At 40.4% G+C, this 17651-nt stretch overlaps 1 protein-coding gene across 5 annotated transcripts in view; it reads left to right on the top strand.

The window, feature by feature from the left end:
* Positions 1-17651, top strand: part of ELAVL4 (ELAV like neuron-specific RNA binding protein 4) — a 42518-nt gene that overhangs the window by 8976 nt on the left and 15891 nt on the right. For all 5 annotated transcript variants that reach the window (XM_010180799.1, XM_010180796.1, XM_010180798.1 and 2 more), the window contains one exon: positions 13248-13351. In XM_010180799.1, the coding sequence (XP_010179101.1) occupies positions 13248-13351 (104 nt within the window). The remainder of the gene's footprint in view (positions 1-13247; positions 13352-17651) is intronic.

Below are 17651 nucleotides of genomic sequence, written 5' to 3'. Positions count from 1 at the left end.
GGAAAGAGGAGAAGAAAGTGTAATTTCACTGAAGTCCAAGTCTATTTCTTTATCTCTGCCTGCTGACTCACTGCTGGGGTTTGGGCATGGCCACTGTTCTCTGCTCTCCTTGAGCAAGATCTGGCACTGACTTTGCAGGTGTTCCTACTTGTCCCCGCTAGGAATTTCAGCACGAGTTACTGACTTGCGGGTGCTGCTAGAGACAGGATATTGGGCTTGGCAAACCTCTGCCCTGCTCCAGCACTGCTGTTTTTGTGCCTCTCACAACATCTGTTTAATGAGTCGAATATTTCAGCTTGTGGGTGGGGGGGAAACATGAATGCTTCTACTATTGTTATTTGCAAGAGTCCAGACCTTTTCTTTTTTCTAGTTAGATTGGGTTTTAAGGAGTGTTGCAAAAGCAGATGGACAAAAAGCTGCATCATACTCACCTGCAAGCAAACAAATGAGAGCACTGCCAGTATGATTAATTGTTGTTGTACTAGAGGGGCTGCTGTTTCTGCAGGAGAAGGTCTAATGTGCCTGCTGCCCTATACAGATAACTGTTGGTGCTCACATGCATTTTAAAGCACCTTAAATTAGGTATCAACAAGGTTCCTCTTGCTACAGCATTCAAGGACCCACAAAATGAGGCTGCCTCGCTCTTCCTTAGGATGCTGTTTGTGAGACATAGGGGGTGTTTTGACTTTTTCCTGTTCTGAGGATGGTAGGTAGGGCATGATAAGATAGGACATGTAACAAGGAAGAAGTATTCTCTAGCAGTTCCTTTTTTAGACACCTCTGTTCTCCTACATGCTGAATCTGTGTCATTTCTATTTACCAATGCATCTCTTTCTTCCTTTTCTCTACTTTTTTCTTAAAATATTTTCCTGCTCTTGAAGCAACTTTGTCTTAAACAAAAAAAACCCAACCTCAAACACCAACAGCCTGGGAGCTTGACTGATAATGTTTTTTGCCCTTGCATTTTTTTACTGTGTTGGAATAGTTGCTCTGTTACTTTGATTTCGGTGTCGGGTAGGATTGTGGTACTTACTTGCCCCGAGTTAGGTATGTTTAGTTAGCCAAACTGGAAACAAAAGAAGGAAAAATACATGTATTTTCTCTTCTGTTTATCTCCTATGTTTAATATTGTAAAAAGGCTTTTTACGAGTTGTGTGTCTTAAAACCTTCACTGTTTTCAGTCACTGTCAGCCAGAATGGCTTGTAGTCATGACATCCACATGCGGTGTGTCCAGTGCCACGCATGTGGATAGTGTCGGAAGAGGTGTTGGCTGATACAAATGAAATCTGCCACCTTTAAAAGGGAAAGATTTGCTTTTCAGTCTGGGGAAAATTCATTGAGGAGCATATTCATTCTAATACTCTTCAACAAAATTATCAAGAAATTTAAGTGATAGAGCTAAGTAGTACGTGCTCACAACAAAGTCATAATATTTTCTCCTTTAAGCAGTTTTCCTTTTCATTACTTCTACTGCCTCCAAGTACCTAAAAGGAATATTACAAACATTTGAAACATACTTAAATTCCTGTTCTTGTTTTAGAGTTCTTGAAAGTTCTGTCTTAAAACGAAGCAAATTTCAATAGGCTGATTGCAGCCAAATTATTGGTGGTTAACAAAATACTTACAGGTAGCACATTTTGGAATATGATAAAGTGGCTTTACTTTTCTCAGCATCTTTTTAGATGCTGTGTAAAGTAATCTACATAAATCTAACCATTACAGATTAACCTTCTTAGCTGTCAGGTTGCAGCTTTTATTTGTTTCCACTGATCAGATTAAAAATGCTGCAGACACAGGTTGTGTTGTTAATATTAAATTTTGTATTCCGGTCTGTAATAAATTACTTTCCTCTGTGCATTGGAAAAACTGGTTAGTAGAGCTCAAAGAGTTTAATTAGCAGGCTGTTTGAGACAGAAAATAGGTATTCTGAGTCATTGTTCAGAATTACTGGGAAATTTCTTCATGTTATTATGGCTTTTGTTTTTTGTTGTTTGGCAGAGGCTGGGGTACAAAACCTTAAATGTTGCTGAATTAAATCATTTAATGACAAAATTACCAGGGCTTTTTGAATTTGCAGGCAGCCAGGTTTCAGATATTGCTGCTGCAGTATACTGTTATGTCCTGCTTAATATTCTTGTTTTGCAAAACAAACTCTTGTTTTTCTTGAGTTTTATGTGCCTCTTCCATTTCCTTGAGACTGGAAGTGTTACTGCCACTATTTCCATGTAAAATGCTTCCAGGTTTGAGGATGCAGTGGATTTTCATATCTTAGGTGTGCCATTCCTTTCCTGATGCCTCTGCTTCCATAGCTCTCACTGAGAGATCGTGTTCTTGACCTTTTAACAATTTTTTCTTCTATATAGCAAGTTTTGTTACTTTGAGTCATGTCTGACTCTTCCTTCTGTCCTTCTGCCTTTCTTCTCCCCATCACCCCACCACTCACCACCATTGACTCCTAGAGCAGTGGGTTTTCTCATAAGCTTTGACTCTGGCTGCCTGGCAGCACTTTTTTGTGTGAAGTTTGGTATGTTTACACAAATTGTGCACACAGTGCAGTATGGGATCACTGTGATCTGAACTTTGTCCTTTGGTTGAAGCTTCATCAGTGAAAAGAATAACTTCATTTCTTTTGGTTTGCTTTCAGTTTCTGCTCCATTGTTCAGTATTGATTTTTTTTTTTATTTGCCTTCTACTTTCATCTGAATTTCAGAAATACCAGCATTTGGGACAGGATGCAGGAAGGGAAGAGAAGTCTGCTGCAATGAAGTGTGTACCTCTTCCATGACCTGGCTCATGCTGATACACTGCCTTTTCTCTTTGGTTTCAGACTGTGTAGCTATTTTACCCTCTTTTAATTTCATCTTCTGAGTAAGTCTTGAGTAGCACAATCTTAATCTTTCGTATCCCTTCATATTGTGTATGTATTTGAAGTATCTGTAGACTTTTCCATCTCCTTTTAGTCATAGTTTAACCAAAGGATAGGATGTTCTAATGTTTTAACACTGGATACTTCTAATCTTGCATCTTAAGTTGCTCTCAAGCCTGAAGTAATTTTTTTTTTATTTAAAAACCTGGTGGTTACTGAAATTTGCCTTTGCTTTGCTTTCCTTACCTCAGTACACACACTTCTTGTTATAGTTGAATGCAGTCTTTACCATTCTTTCTGTACCACTAGTCCAGTGTCCACTCTCCATGATGTGACATCATCTGTTTGGGTTGTGAAAGACTTCCTAATTGCACGCTTTGTGTAATGCTTCTCTAATTCCTGTTGCAGATTTTTCACACTGCAGCTTAACATTTTTTTTTCATGCGCTGGTATGTATTTTTTTGTCTATTTTCACTTTTCTTACTGAATATTGTTTTAACTTAGCTTGTTTGTTTTGAATGTCTGCATCCTTGTGTTTAATGCGTCTCTTCTTCAGCATTGCATTTACTGTTCAGGATGGACAAGTCATGGCTGTTTCTTGTCCATTCATGCCCATCCCCAGAACAGTGGATTTTTATAGTACAGTCCCTGTTCTGTTCTGGGACAAAGCGGGGAGGAGTGCAGCCTTGCTCTTCTCAGAACAGCTGCTAATTCAGAGGCGCTGTGCTCCTTGAAGGAAGGGGGAGGAGGAGATGAAAAGAAGGGAAGCAAGAGATGTCAGCTGGTGGGGAGCAAAATCCAAATATTTGTTTGGATATGGGACTTAGTTGCCTTATGTATGTCAGAAGCAGTAGCTCCTGAAAATGTTCTTAATCAGTAGTTTGCGGAAGTATGAATGCACCCAGGCTTAAAATCCAGTTTTACATTTAAAGAAACTTGATAAAAGCAGGAAAACAAAAAAAAGAAAAAGGAGGACAATGTATTCTGCAGCATGAAATGTGTGTGGTGCTTACAAGATAGCTCCAGCCCAGCACAACTCGCAACAGTCCAGTGATGAAGTTACTGTCTTAGCGTGGGGAGATGCATTTTGGTCCCTGTTCTGGTGACTCTGTGACTCTGTCCAAGTTCACCCTGGAAATCTTTATGCCTTTCAGCTTCTCTTTTCCAAAATAAGAATAAAAGTGCTTTCCTCACTGGTGTTAGTAAGCAAAGGTGCGTTATGGAGATAAAATGCTTCAATGTTACGGTAATGGGAACTGCGGAGGACTCCAGCCAAGTCAGCAGCATCTGTCTCAAACTGCCACTTAAGCTTTGCATGCAGATTAGCTCATGTCCTCAAGTACAGTAATTACACAGCTGACTTTGTTAAAACTGTGTTGTTCACAGTTAAGAGCAAAGTCTTGTTTCAGGTGAAATGCAGAAGATCTGAAATGCCTCTAAGAGAATGTAAGGCACTATTTGCAAGAGTAGGCATGTTTTGTATTGTTGGTAGGGTCAAGTTTTTTAAACGGAGTAATTGCATGTGTTTGAAATCCCTCACAGTTTCTGAGGGGAGTAGGATTTTTGGAAGGACTTAAGGGTGTGAGGCAGCAGCAGATTCTGTCAAAGTGGGCTCCATCTTGTCTTGTTTTCTGGGTGGATGCATGAGGCTATTCCAGTGTAAGCATCATTTCTGTGTCTAATTTTGAGGGATAGCAGCTACTGTCAATTGGTATTTAAGTTATGTGAGAACTGCTCCTGCTTCAGCATCTCTGAAAATCAAGACGTTAAATTGCAGAGTCTTGCATTAAGGGATTTGTCAGAGCTACAGAGGACAAAATTCATGTAACCTCCTCTGGCACTGCCTGGTGAAGTGAAGCTTTCTGACTTGGCATGGAGCTGGTTGAATGATGTTGCTTTCTGCTGTGGGGAGCTTGCTGCTTGGTTTTAGGAGTCTTGCTTGGTTTTTGAGGCCACAGTGTTCAGGTCCTGGTGCTTCACTTCCAAACAGAGGTCAAGGGGTCCCAGTTACCTCATTAGCACTAATCATTCAATTGCTTTAATTACTAGTGTAGTTAAAGCAGAGGATTTGTTTCACATTTTGGGCAACTATTTCTTTTTATTCCCCTTTTATTATTCTAGGCTTGTTGTCATGGTATCTGGCACTTCCCACTCCAAATATTAAAATTGAGTGAGTGGTGTCTGTATGTCTGGTTCATTTTCCCTCTTATCCTCTCCCTGAGGGAGAGTCTTACGTGGGATGTAGCATGCCGTTTGCAAGGGCTTCCTTTGGGGGACTTTTAAACATCACGTAGCAGAGTCTCTGTTGGAGAAAGCCTGGTGCAAAGAAGCCCCTTCCACCTGGACTGGGGTATATTAAAGGACTGGGGTACTTTAAATCCTGTGTGCGTAGAGCTCCTGTGGGAGCTCATGGTGCAGCTTCTGACACCCCTTAGCCCCAAAAAGGCCCATCTCCTGCGCACACAAGTTCTTATTTGAATCTCTTACGCATTGCCCAGGATTTAAGTAGTACTAAGAATTTTTCCTCCCTGCAGTTTTCCTATAGGGAGGGCCCAGCATTTTCTATGTGGGGGTCAAGGCTCTGGTGCCTTAGGGGAAGAGTTTCTTGAGGAATTTGTCCCATCTGAGCAGGTTGATGTCAGCATGTTCACTTCTAGAGATGCTCAAACTAGAGCTAGGCTTCAGCCTGGAGAAGACAGAGGCCTTTTCCTTGAGGTTTGGGTTTAGAATTGGTTATTTGTTAAAAAACTTCAAACACGGTTTTTAGGAGGGGATCTGTTATGAGGGTATTTCAGTTCAAGTTTGGAACCTGGCTTTCCTTTCTAGTAGGATCTTGTAGAAGGACCCTCTGCTGACGTTCCAATTTTGCTTATAGCTGTTTTTAACCAAGGATAAGTCTTGCTCCTTAATTGTAGGTGCACTGTAGCATTGAAGCATACCCAGGGCTCTAGATTGGATTGCATTTAAATACAGCTGACTTTAGAAAAGATCCCCCTTCTAGGTTAGGTTAAAGAACTAACAAGGGCACCTGAAATACAGTAACTTGATGGAAGGTTCACAAATAAAACTTGTACTTGGTCACCTTCCTGCAAAAGGCAAAACCCAAGCTATTTAGTATTAATCTGTCTCATTTGTTTTGAAAGGCAAAGAGAAAGATGCTTTCTTGCTGTTCATGGACATGTATTAAATCAGATTGTGTTCTATGTAAACTGTAGGCCAAATGCATGCTGTGGTAAAGAGCTGCACTAAGCACAGAAGAAGTTACCTCTGTAGCTGGATTACAGTCAATTGGGACAGTGACAGCCATATTTTAGTTGTTTGGTCCTAGGTGTATGGTACACATGTCACTGTGGTGTGCATTACTGGGGTGACAGAAGCTTCTCCTTGACGAAGGATGAGTGAAACTGGTGTTACTGGTATAAAAAAGCATCAGATGAGGAGCAGGGTTTGAACTGGACTCATGATCAGTTCTTGTTTTTCCCTTGATCTGGACCTTCCTTCCGTGGCTTACCTTCTGCTTCAGGTAAAAAGCTTTATTTGTTGGTGACTGCCATAGACACCAAAAGAAAATGAAGCAGGCAGTTCACTTGACCTTCTTTATACATTGTGAATGTATCTTCTCAAGGGTATTTATGTAAACTTCTCTGAAAGCCCCTACTACATACAGCTTTTCATAGGAGGTGCAGTCATTCTTTGTCCTTCCAGGAGTGTTTGAAAGACTTTTGAAATGGTTTGGATGCTCACAGGGTTGTGCTCTTAAATGGGGCTACAGCTGAAACAGGGCTTACCTTGAACATCACTGAGTCTCTTCTGTCGCTGTTATTTAGAAGCTGGAAAGCACAACGAGTCTTTCTCTTGCACTTCTTTTACTGCTTTCCTTGCCAGCTGTCTGTAAGTGGTGTTTATTAGGAACATCCTAAATTTCTGTGAATGGCTGGGGAAGCTTGAAGAGCGTGTGCAGGTCTGCTTGGAAGAGTCACAGTGGACAGCAAGTTGAGCTCAGCTGCTTCAATAGAGAAGCTCACCCTGACACCAGTTCCTTCCCTAAACGTTCAAATTCAAAAATGGGAGTCGGGAGGCTCAGAGAATTCATGGTAAGCATTATTTTATCTTTTGGTCCCAAGCATGAGTGACTGAAGGCTGTTACCATCTGACAGCTTCTGCCTAGCTAATATGAGATGAGCTGTCAGACGTGGCCGACTTCTGAGGGAATGATTGTGCCGAAGACAAACCTCGGTGCTCGGTTGTGCTCGTGTTGTGGCAGCCAGTCGGGCAGCTTTAATTAGGTTTTACGTTTGGGCAGGGGACAACAAAACCACGATCTGAGGCAGACTGCATTGTCACTGTCCAATTCAGTGCTTGTTTTAATGAGTAACTGTTCATAGCGGGAACTGTAGTCCCTTCACGTGATTATTGCATTCCAGAGTAATTTATTTTCAAGAAAAAAGGGTCTTTTAAAGACTTTTTTTAAACTTACCTAGTCAGTAGTTTGAAGTTGTACTCTTCAGTGTGTTGCTTTTAAAATTATTTCCAGCAACAGGAAGGCTTCAGGCTTGTCCAAGAAAGTAGTTTACTTCTAGTTTCCTAGTGGGAATGATTGTGGCAGGAGCTGTATGGAGAGCAACCAGCAAGAGCAGCGTATTTGTAGCGCTCCAGAGTAGAGGAGGTTACTGAGCACTTAACACATCTTGCCAAAACCTTCCCTGGATTGATTCCTGCTTGAGCTAGAGCATAGCTTTCAGGGAAAAAATGCTGAACTTTCAGAATTTCCAGTGGTAGAGTGGACAAAATGGTTGGTAGTTAAAATAATCTGTTACCTTCAATGTCAAAAACAGAACAAATGCTTTCCCCAGGAAAACTGTGTTTGCTTTGTTTCTAGTCTGGTTTCTCTTCTTTTAAATTGCCAAGTGATGGGACTGAAGTTACAAAACTGTGTTTTATTTGCTGGACAGATTTCCACTATTTTAAAGAAAAACAATCTATGTCTGATGACTACTAATGTAGTACTGTTAAGGTTCAACTTAGCCTTTTTTGGTCAGGTACACAGATTGAGCCCCATCTTTCAGTTCAGAGTGTGTCAGTCCTGTGAGCCATTCTCATGGTACCATGGCCAGGACATCCATACCAGGACTGGGCACAGCACTTTGTCAGCAAAGCACACAGACGAGAAGCAGCGATTTTTCTTTCTCTTTGAATATGTGAATTTTGTGCCATGAAACCATTTTAACCCTTCTGGCAGCGTTGCAAGCCTGAGATGTGGTTGATCGTGTGTCACCCTGTATCTCAGTCCTTCATTTCCCATTTGGAAAGTATGCCATGGTTTTGGTTTGTTGGGGTGTATGACCTTGGGTTTGTGCTGTCTAAATTCACATATTTAGTTTACTGAGGGGCTTAAGTTGCTTTTCACCTTCACACTGTCCTTTGTTCTTATCTCTTCATCCTGTCTTTCTGCAGTTGATCTTCAGGAGCCAGGAGTTTGGTTTTTTCCACTCATCGATGGAAATAAACAGTTTAGGGCCAAGATACGATTCCTGAGGGAGGCCTGTAGGAAAACATCTTTCTGGTGATTTCCTATTCATAATCCCCAGTTAGAGATCCGTCAGCTGATTATTTTTTAATCAATTTAATGTTGTACCATGTTAATTTCGTTTTAGTCAATTAATAAGCAGTGCTAAATCAAGTGCTTTATAGAAGACAGAGTATATAAATGCTATGAAGTCCACATTCTTAAAACATGTAAGTCAAACTTGTAATCTTACCAAGAAGGATGTCAGTTTAGTTTGACAGAATCTGTTTTCCATAGACCTAGCTTTATTGATTTTTATTACTCCTCTCTTAAATATTACTGTAGTCCACTATTGAATATTCTGTAATTTTGCCTTGCTCAGCATTAGACTGATGGACTGGGTCATCCAGTCCTCCTTTTTTGAATTTCTGTGCAAAATTGTCTTTCCTCCAGGCTCTTGAAACTTGTGTTTAGTGCTGTAAGAGTGGCAGGAGAGCCATTTGCCCCTTTTTGGAGTCTACTCTGTGCAAGTAATCCAGATGGTCTCGTTTAAACATGTATAATTTTAGGAGCTCCTGTTTAATGTCCACCTGGGTTGCTAGTTAGTACTTCATAGGGCTTCCTCAGGTGTACATAATGTATCTGTTTTCTCTGTGCTGTTACTATTACGATCTGCTGATGAGTCAGCATGAGTGTTAAGGGATCTTTTTTCTGTAGTCTAAAAAAAAGCTTTAGTTATTCTGACCTTCACTAGCCAGAGACGTTTTTTGTTTATCTGTTTCCTGTGATTTTTCTGTTCTAACTTACGTTCGTTTCTATGCGTTCTCCCTTTATCTCTTAATTTAAATATGGCATTGGCCTTAGCAGACTGGTTTACAAAGGAAGTAAAGGCAGGTACAGGTCTTTGACTGGCGCTGCATCTTTCATAGTTGCAGGGTTTTGGGTGTATGGATAAAATGTTATAAATTATATATAAAAATACAAATGTTGTTATATGTAAAAATTATAAATTGTGTCTAGATTTCCCCTATTTTTCCTCATGGTTTGTTTAATTTTTGGTGATTTTTTTTTTTTCCAGCTCTGAAATGGAGCCTTCTAAAATATGAAATATGTATGCTACCAGCGTTGGGCTTGGCCTTGCGTGTTTTTTTTCAAACTGTCAGGTCCTTGATAATTAACCATGTTGTTGCTCACTTTTACCTGTTCTTTACGAAATCATAAGAGATCCACTATGCGTTTTCTGCAGGCTAGATAAAGCCTTCAGAAAGAGCAGTGGTAGCAGTGATATAACAAGGTGTTTCGGGATCATCTAGAAATCTCTCTTGCCTGCCCTACTGAATCGCAGCATGGGATGAACTATTGGATTCCAAATCACGGAAAATATTTATTATTTACAATGCTGTTCCTGGGAAGTGTAGCATGGGAATGAACTTCAGTGTCTGTGTGGCGTCCCACCGAGAGGTCCAGCTGCTTGCTTCATGCTGCCAGATGGCGTCCAAAGAAATGTTGCCCTTTTTGAGAACGTGCGATAGGAGTGCGTGATGAAAAAAACCCTGGAAGCTCATACTGCTTCGCTGTATTCTGGAACAAATCTTGCTCTTCTTTCCGTACCAGCAACAGTTTTTAGCTCTTTCTTATTTAGAGTCTATGTTTTGTCTGACATAAGGTGTATTGCTCTTGAGAGTAATTTGAAAATAGTAATAGTATTTTAGGTGGATATATAATTTTTTAGTTTCTTAGCTGGTAAATGTTTAGCACACTGAAACTTTATGGTGTCTGCCAGCAGTCGTAAAGCTTTTCACAAATTACTTTTTTTATTTTTTTTTTTTTTTTGGGGGGGGGGTGTTACTTTCTTTTCTCTTTTTTCTGAAGGGGTGTCTCTATTAAATGATGCTTGAAAACACAAAATAAACCAAACCCATTATACCCCTGAACTGGCAAGCTCTTAACTGAAGTATTTTTCTCCCTTTAACTTCACTGGTACAAAGCAAAGCTTATGGCATAAAACAGAACAGGAAATTGCAAATCGGAACTACTGCACTGAAATTTCAGTAGGCTGCGAAGGGTGTGCAGTTTGAGGGTTTTAAGATAAAAAGGAGGGGTTTTTTTGAATTAACAGTCAGTGCTTGACAACATACTTGAGATGAAATCACAACCAATAGCTTATGAGTAACAGGCCTTAAATTCTATTACAAGTTCTATGTATTTCATTATGTTCAGGAGTATATACTAACAAGAGGAAATCATGTTTCTGTGTACCTATTACGTTGTCAATATCTTGCTTAGAATAATTGCTTTCTTTAAGCCAGGTCCTGCAGGGATGCATGCAGACAGCTTTGTTGGTGTTGGTACTCCATATCTTTCACCTTGGAGAAAATACTTGTGTTCCCAGTTGGTGCTGAGAATTGGAGATGATGATACTTAAATTGAATAATGTTACTGGAGAACTCAAGGGGAGGACTTCAGTGGTCTATGAAATTTTCATACCTTTATTTTCTAGTATTTCCCTTCCCTACAGCTTGTCTATGGGTTTGTTGCCCATGGTCTCTTCCTTGCAGAAGTATTGACGGAAATGAAAATATTCCTATGAGATATTACTAAAAATCATTGTGTATTTGTAGAGTTCAGTCAGCCCGTGTGCCTTCAGAATAACAGTGGCTGGGCATGGAAGCCTATGTTCAGACTGATGGAAATCCAATGTTTTTTTCAGTGGCTCCTCTGAAAGTACATACATACTTCAATATCTGTTATAGATGTTAATGGGAAAAGTAGGCACAATGGTGGGGGGGGGTGTGTGTGTGTGTGTATATATATGCACACCAGATATATATGTATATATGCACCAGTGTGTATATATGCATATATATATATAGATATACACGCCTACATATATACACATATGCACCAGAACTCAGGTTGTTGAAGCCCTGATCCTTGTGTGTCTCTTCCTCTGTAAAAAGGTTTGTTTCCCAGAGAATTACTTAATTATATAATATAATATATATTATGGATTTGATGTGTTCAGAGGCACAGAGACTGGGACTGTATGAGATATCCAAGAAGAGGAAGGCATGGGAAGTATCTTTGGAGTATTTCTGCTCCAGGCTTTGTGCTCAGTCGGACTTCAGCTTGTTCTTGGTTAATGTCCTGTAACTTGGGTTAGAATATCTTTCTCGATATTAATTCAGCTCTCCAGGAAGACCAGATATGTTTTTATACTGTTTTCTGAGGTTAAATTGATTGGACGCAATTGCTCCCTGGATATATTGTATGTTAAAACAGCCATTTCTTATCATTATGCCTGCATGTGGGCATTTCAGGCATGAACTGTGGTGTTTCCACGGATTTTTAAGGTCTTCCATCTCGTAGTTAGCAGCTTTTAATGCTTTGATCTGATTTTGTAAGACAGAAGCGCTCCTTGTATTTGTGCTACAGCAAATGCTGTGTTTTCGGTGGCGTCCAACTTTGAGAAGCACACAGATGCTTTTTTGTAGTCCTGGAGACAAAGAAACAAAAGCCTTGTGCCGGGGAGGCTGGGGCCGTGCCTCCGGGGTACATCAAGGGCCCGGGCGTGCAGCTGCTCTCCCAACCTCCACCTTCTCCTGGTGCGACAGAGCCGGGTCGCTGTTCGCTGCTCCCGTGGGTAGAAACCTTCCCCGAGAGCCGTCCTCCCCCTTTGGAGGGCTTTTCACGTGTCCCTTCTCGCTGTCTGTGAGCGGCAGCGCTTGGATCCCCTGCGCATCAGCGCCCAGAGGCAGAGGTGGTCTTTTTGGCTTGCTGCTATCCAGATACAGTGATGGGTGTGCGAGAGGGAGCGTGGCTGAATTGCAGGTCTGCTTGGGCTCACTTGTTCTTGAAATTTGATGAGCTGCATGTGTTTTTAGTTCTATGTGCCTTAATAAAAAAAATATTTTAAAAAAGAATGTCTGTGTTTTCCAAATGTGCAAAATAACTTCAGTGGGAGGCTCGAGGAGGAAGGGATCTGGAAGCGGCTGTCGCTTTGCATTAACAGAATTGATGCTGCAAAGCTGGTACAGGGAAATTGGGAAAGGTAAAGCTCTGGTACGGTGCTGTGTGAACGGGTATCCATAGTGCTGCTGACTCGACCTCTCCAGCACGGTGTCGCTTATCCCAGCTATTAACCAGGTCTCCTCTTTCTGCTGCACTCGCAAACACAGATCTGGCCAGTAAAGCGGGAGCTGTTGAAATTATTTTGGCTGCTGAAGGGGGCTTGAGCCATCCCGTGTGCAGCAGCACTGGTTGTACTGGTTTGGTTTTGCTGTCATCTCTAATACATGGAGAAAAGCTTTAATGTGGTCTCTTATCCTACTGCAATTTGGTCTGTCCTTTTTCTTCTTATTTACTGGCAATAAATTGGGATGTAAAGGTGGCTGGCTGTATCTTAGCTCCTTCAAGGTTAGTGTTAAAACACAGTTTCATAACTCTTGCATTTTAAACACTTATAAACAGCAGAAGAACTATGCATGTATGTTTTTTACCCTTTTTAAGAGATGGCCTGGTTACTGCTTTGGCAGGTCAGTCAGTTACATTCATTAGGAACTCGGCACAAAACTATTACACAATTCTGCTGTCAGCCTCATACACTTTTCAGTAAACTCCTCGGGAAGGTGGGGGGTTGCTGCTTTTCATCACTTTTGAAGTAGGATCTTCAGAGCAGCAATTTAAAATTTTTGTTAGCTTCCATTGTGTTAGAGATAATGAAATGGTGAAGAACGGCATAGAGACCAGAGGGGAAAGCAGGGATGAAATCACCAGTGTAAGAAAATTGTGTTCCAGTTCTTAGAAGTTTTCCTGTGTTTAAAAAAACCAAAACCAACTGAGTCTGTTTTTCTTTGTTTCTTCTGTTTCAACAGGGCAGAGTTTAGGGTATGGATTCGTTAACTACATTGATCCAAAGGATGCAGAGAAAGCCATTAACACTTTAAATGGACTCAGACTCCAGACCAAAACCATAAAGGTAAGACAACACAGAATGCCTTTTGCTCAATTCAGGAAGCAGGAGAAAGTAGTTTAAGAGGTTTTTGGCAATTTCATCACTATTTTAATCTCGGTTACAAGGGGACTCAGCTAATGAGCTCCTCCTTGGAGTAATGGGGAGGACACAACAGAAGATGAAATCTCTTCTTTCTAAAATTGCTGCTGTTGTGAAAGGAGAGAAGGTAACAGGAAGCTCCTTAAAACATGACAGCACAGCTTAAATGTAGAATAATTGGCCATAGTGATACCGTTATCCATAAACAGAGGTGAAGAACATGATGTTATATTCATAAGTTACACATTTTCCTGTGTTTTAATGGGAAATACCTTGATGTGGAGCTCTCTTAGTGACACTCCTGTCATTATCAGGTGTTGAAAGTATGTTTCTCAAGTTAGAATGTCATTCTCAACCACATTTTTTTCCTAATTTCCACATCCTTATCTTGATTTATTCTGTTAAAAGCTGGAGGGATTAGAGATCCCACTGAAATCTCTCATTTCATTGTTGTAATAGACCATTAGTTATTCAACGATCTTTTTTAGTGGTCTCACAAGAAAAGCAAGTTCCTACACTTCATGTTATTTTGCTGCATGGCTGATAAAGCCTTATTTGAAGTGGCTTGCGGAAGATTTCGTCTTCCTGAATTCTGACAAACACAGCTTAAGAAATGTGAATCAAAAAATTGAAGGGGATTGTCAAGCAGCAGATCAGATTCAAATTATCTGAAACTGCTTTGATCGTTTGCTGGCTTTTGATTTGTACCATTTTCTTAATTTTTCCTCTGTACTTATTTTGTATTTCAAAGCTAAAAATGTTGGAGTTTAAAAATAGAATTTTTACTTTTGGAAATACTGGTACAAATACTGTCAGTCATTTTGTCCCCTGCTGAAAAGGTACTGTGTGGTCAATACTTTAGTTGTACTTACCCTTTCTCACTGAAGATCTTGGTTTGGACAAGTGGTATTCCCTAAAACAAAGATTTGTTGGATTCCTGTGCATCTCTAAGGATTGTTTCAAGCAAGTTTTTCTCTGGTTTAAGTGAAGAGCAACTATAACCCTTTAACTGACATTGCATGGAACCTTAGACCAACCAGGTTCATCCCATAGAGATGTATGTGGGCCATACCTCAAAATGCTCGCAGCATGGCTTTGTAGAGTTAAATAGAAAAACTTACAAGGAGCATGTAAGGCAAAGCAGCAAAATCTACCAGCTTACCTGCTGCTGCAGGTGGAAATGTGTGCTTGGATTCACCAGTTTCTGCATACAGTGAGGAGCTGAGCAGTTAAGTTGCTCTCCAAATTCCTTTTAAGAGCACATTATCAGGAAAAATATAACATTTTGAAAGTACTGACCTATCATCTAAGTGCTTGAAATTTAGAACTTGAAAAATCTAAATCAGTTTTATTGCAGCACTTTCATATTTTGAACATTATTCAGTGTTGGTGAAGGTGTTAGGTTTTTTGACCGAAGTACCTGTGTTGCTTTGCCTCTTTTTTTTTTATTGTATTCATAAAATTCCAGGGTTACAGGAAACACAAGCTGCAAAAAGACCTCCAAAAGCTCCAGCCCACCCCGCTTACTAATTTACTTTTCTCTTAAATGCAAAATTAAACCATTATGCTTTTCTGTCTATCACATGGAATAAAAATTTTATCCAGTAACTTCCCATGCTAAACCATTTTTGTGGAATGTTTTTTCTTTAATTCTTTTTCAATTTGATATAAATTCTATGAATACAAGTGGCTTGTTATTATTTGGGATTTTTCATTCTTAATAATAGCTAGTAGACTTTTACAGAATATATGATGTTTTATTGGGCTCCTGAAAGCTGTTAAAATTCAGTTATAAGCAAAGAAATTGGCCTAACCTACACGTGCAGGAGCTGTGTAATTTCTTCAGCAATCGGGAAGATGTGTAGGCTTTCTTTAGTGTTTTCAAGTAAGTGTTTATGTGATTGCCTAAACAGTAATATAAGGGAGCCTCCTATTCAAATAGCCAAGATTTGGACACTTGGGCATCTAACTGGCAGTTTCCAACCCAAAATTTTAATTGCAGAATTACATCCGATTACCTTGGGGTTTTGTGTTTTTAATTGTTTTGCTCTTAAATCTTAATAAATTAGGTCTGCTTCTATGGTACTGTGTGATGAGGATGAGGTTTCCCAGTGTTTGCTGAGTGGTGCATGGTATTTTTATCGCTAACGGCAGTGCCCGTGTTGCCGGGGTTGTCCCCTGTTTCCAAAGGGATGCAGAGCAATGAGGAGTCATACTGGGTGCTGGTGAAGTCTCCTAGCTTGCCTACTGCCCCCCCACCCCCCTATCTAGCATCTCACTGTCATTCATGATAAGGTTTGAAGTATTTTTCTTTGTGGAATTACTTTATTTAATGATCAGAGCCGATTAGTTTAGCTAGATGACCATTACAGTTACTAAAAATGCACTTCTGGTGTGTTAAAAAAGCCTGTCTCAGAAGAACATATAGAAGGGAATTTGGTGGCATATAGCTTTATAGGCTAAAAAAATACAAGAATAACACTGAGCTGGAAAAGTCCAGAGCATTACTTGATTCTGTTTTCTTCAAGTGGTTGGTTTTTATGCCCTAGAATGAATCTGTGGTGTTCTCTTGGTGGATAGACTGAGCCTTGGCCTCTACCCCCGTGAGCTGGGTAGCTGCAGGTACCACTTCTCTGACCACCTTTTGTTTGGGAGCTGTTCTGATGGAAAGTTACAATGAACAATCTGTGAAAGCCCTTTTTACGGGATGAATTACTTCTCCTTACCAAGGTCACCTTGGTCTTGCTGGCCGTGCCCCATCTCCTTGCTCAGCCATGGGCTTGCTGCCCCTTGCGCCCAGACTGGACGTGAGCAGGCTCTGAGGGTTACAGTTGCAATTGTTTTTTGACCCCACAAGGCTTAATTCCTGTATTTAAAAAAAAATTAAAAATTCTGCATGTGTCCCAAATCCTGTTCTTTTCAATTCTGTAGCATTTTTGTGGCAGCCTAATGTTCCCTCCCTCCTGATGCCTTGCAAAACAACCGTGCAGTCACAGGAGGAACTGGTTTTATAGCAGGCTCAGCAAACAGCGAGGCACAGGCTGCTCTCAGATGTGCGGACTAAAATAACTGAAGAAATGCTCTTTTTATTATTTCACTGTTACAATAAATAATCCCTTTTCACTGTAGCAGCTAAAATATTTATGTGCATTTTATTTAAGTCAATGATGCCCTTTCAAGTCAAAGTTGAGAGGTGACTATTTACAGAATATCTGTTTGGGGAAAGCATTGAAGGAAGTGTAATGTGTTTGGTGTTAATAGGTTATACACATTATGTTTCTCCTCAGCTGATCATAGTGCACGTTTTATTTACGCCATTTCATAGCATCATCATCATCCTGTGAGGGAGAAGGGCTTCACTTTATTTTTACAGTTAAAGCTTGATATAATTCTACAAAACAGCTTAGGATGAGGGAAGATAGAGCGTGTGTTGAAATAAATACATATTCCAGAAATTGAATCTATTTTTAGATCCTAAATTTGCCCATCCATAAAAGCATATGAAAGGTCACTGCTGCTGTTGAAGATTGCTTAGCAATTTAGTTGCATCAGGTATCAGAAAGAAAAGAAGATGTGTGATGCATGGGGTACAGATTGTTTAAACGGTGCGGCTCTGCCCTGGAAAAAGGATGGCGTCCGAAAGGCTGCAGAGGAAGTGCTTTCCAGTTTGTGCGGGGATTTGGGTGACCTGGCTTCACGTTGAGGGATGCTGGAACAAGGATTGAACAGCTCTGAAGGGAAGTTTAGGATCTAAAAAGAGCCTGTGACCCCCTGAAGTGCAGTCTTGTGTCCCCCTGTCCTTCCTTTTCTCTGTTGCTTGAGAAATAGTTTGGTTTTTCTTCCCTCGCAGGAGCAGGTAACACACTGTGATGCTGTGGGAGCAGGGGGGGAAGGCTCCGGTGAAGAGAGAAGGAATTGGGGCTCTCTGAGCCCTTGATGCCTTCCTATTTTTAAATCCATAAATCCATCAGATGATAAAATGTCAAACAGATATGATCATCCCTCTGTGGTGAGAGGCTTTCTCTTGTGATTTTAATTTTCAGTTAGATGAATAAATAGCATGGATAGAGCTGCTGCTATTTTGACACGTCCTGTTATTTCAAAATGCTTACTTCTACTTTTGCTCTCCTGTTTTGATCGATAGGATTTGAATGGTCCTAGTTTAAAAGCCAGTGAGTAGGGCTGTGGGAGAAAGCACTCCTGTGTTTTCTGGAAATAAAGTAGT

Source organism: Mesitornis unicolor, unplaced genomic scaffold (genome assembly GCF_000695765.1).
Source record: "Mesitornis unicolor isolate BGI_N332 unplaced genomic scaffold, ASM69576v1 scaffold333, whole genome shotgun sequence".
NCBI lineage: Eukaryota > Metazoa > Chordata > Aves > Mesitornithiformes > Mesitornithidae > Mesitornis > Mesitornis unicolor.
This window is presented reverse-complemented; position numbering and strand designations above follow the sequence as displayed.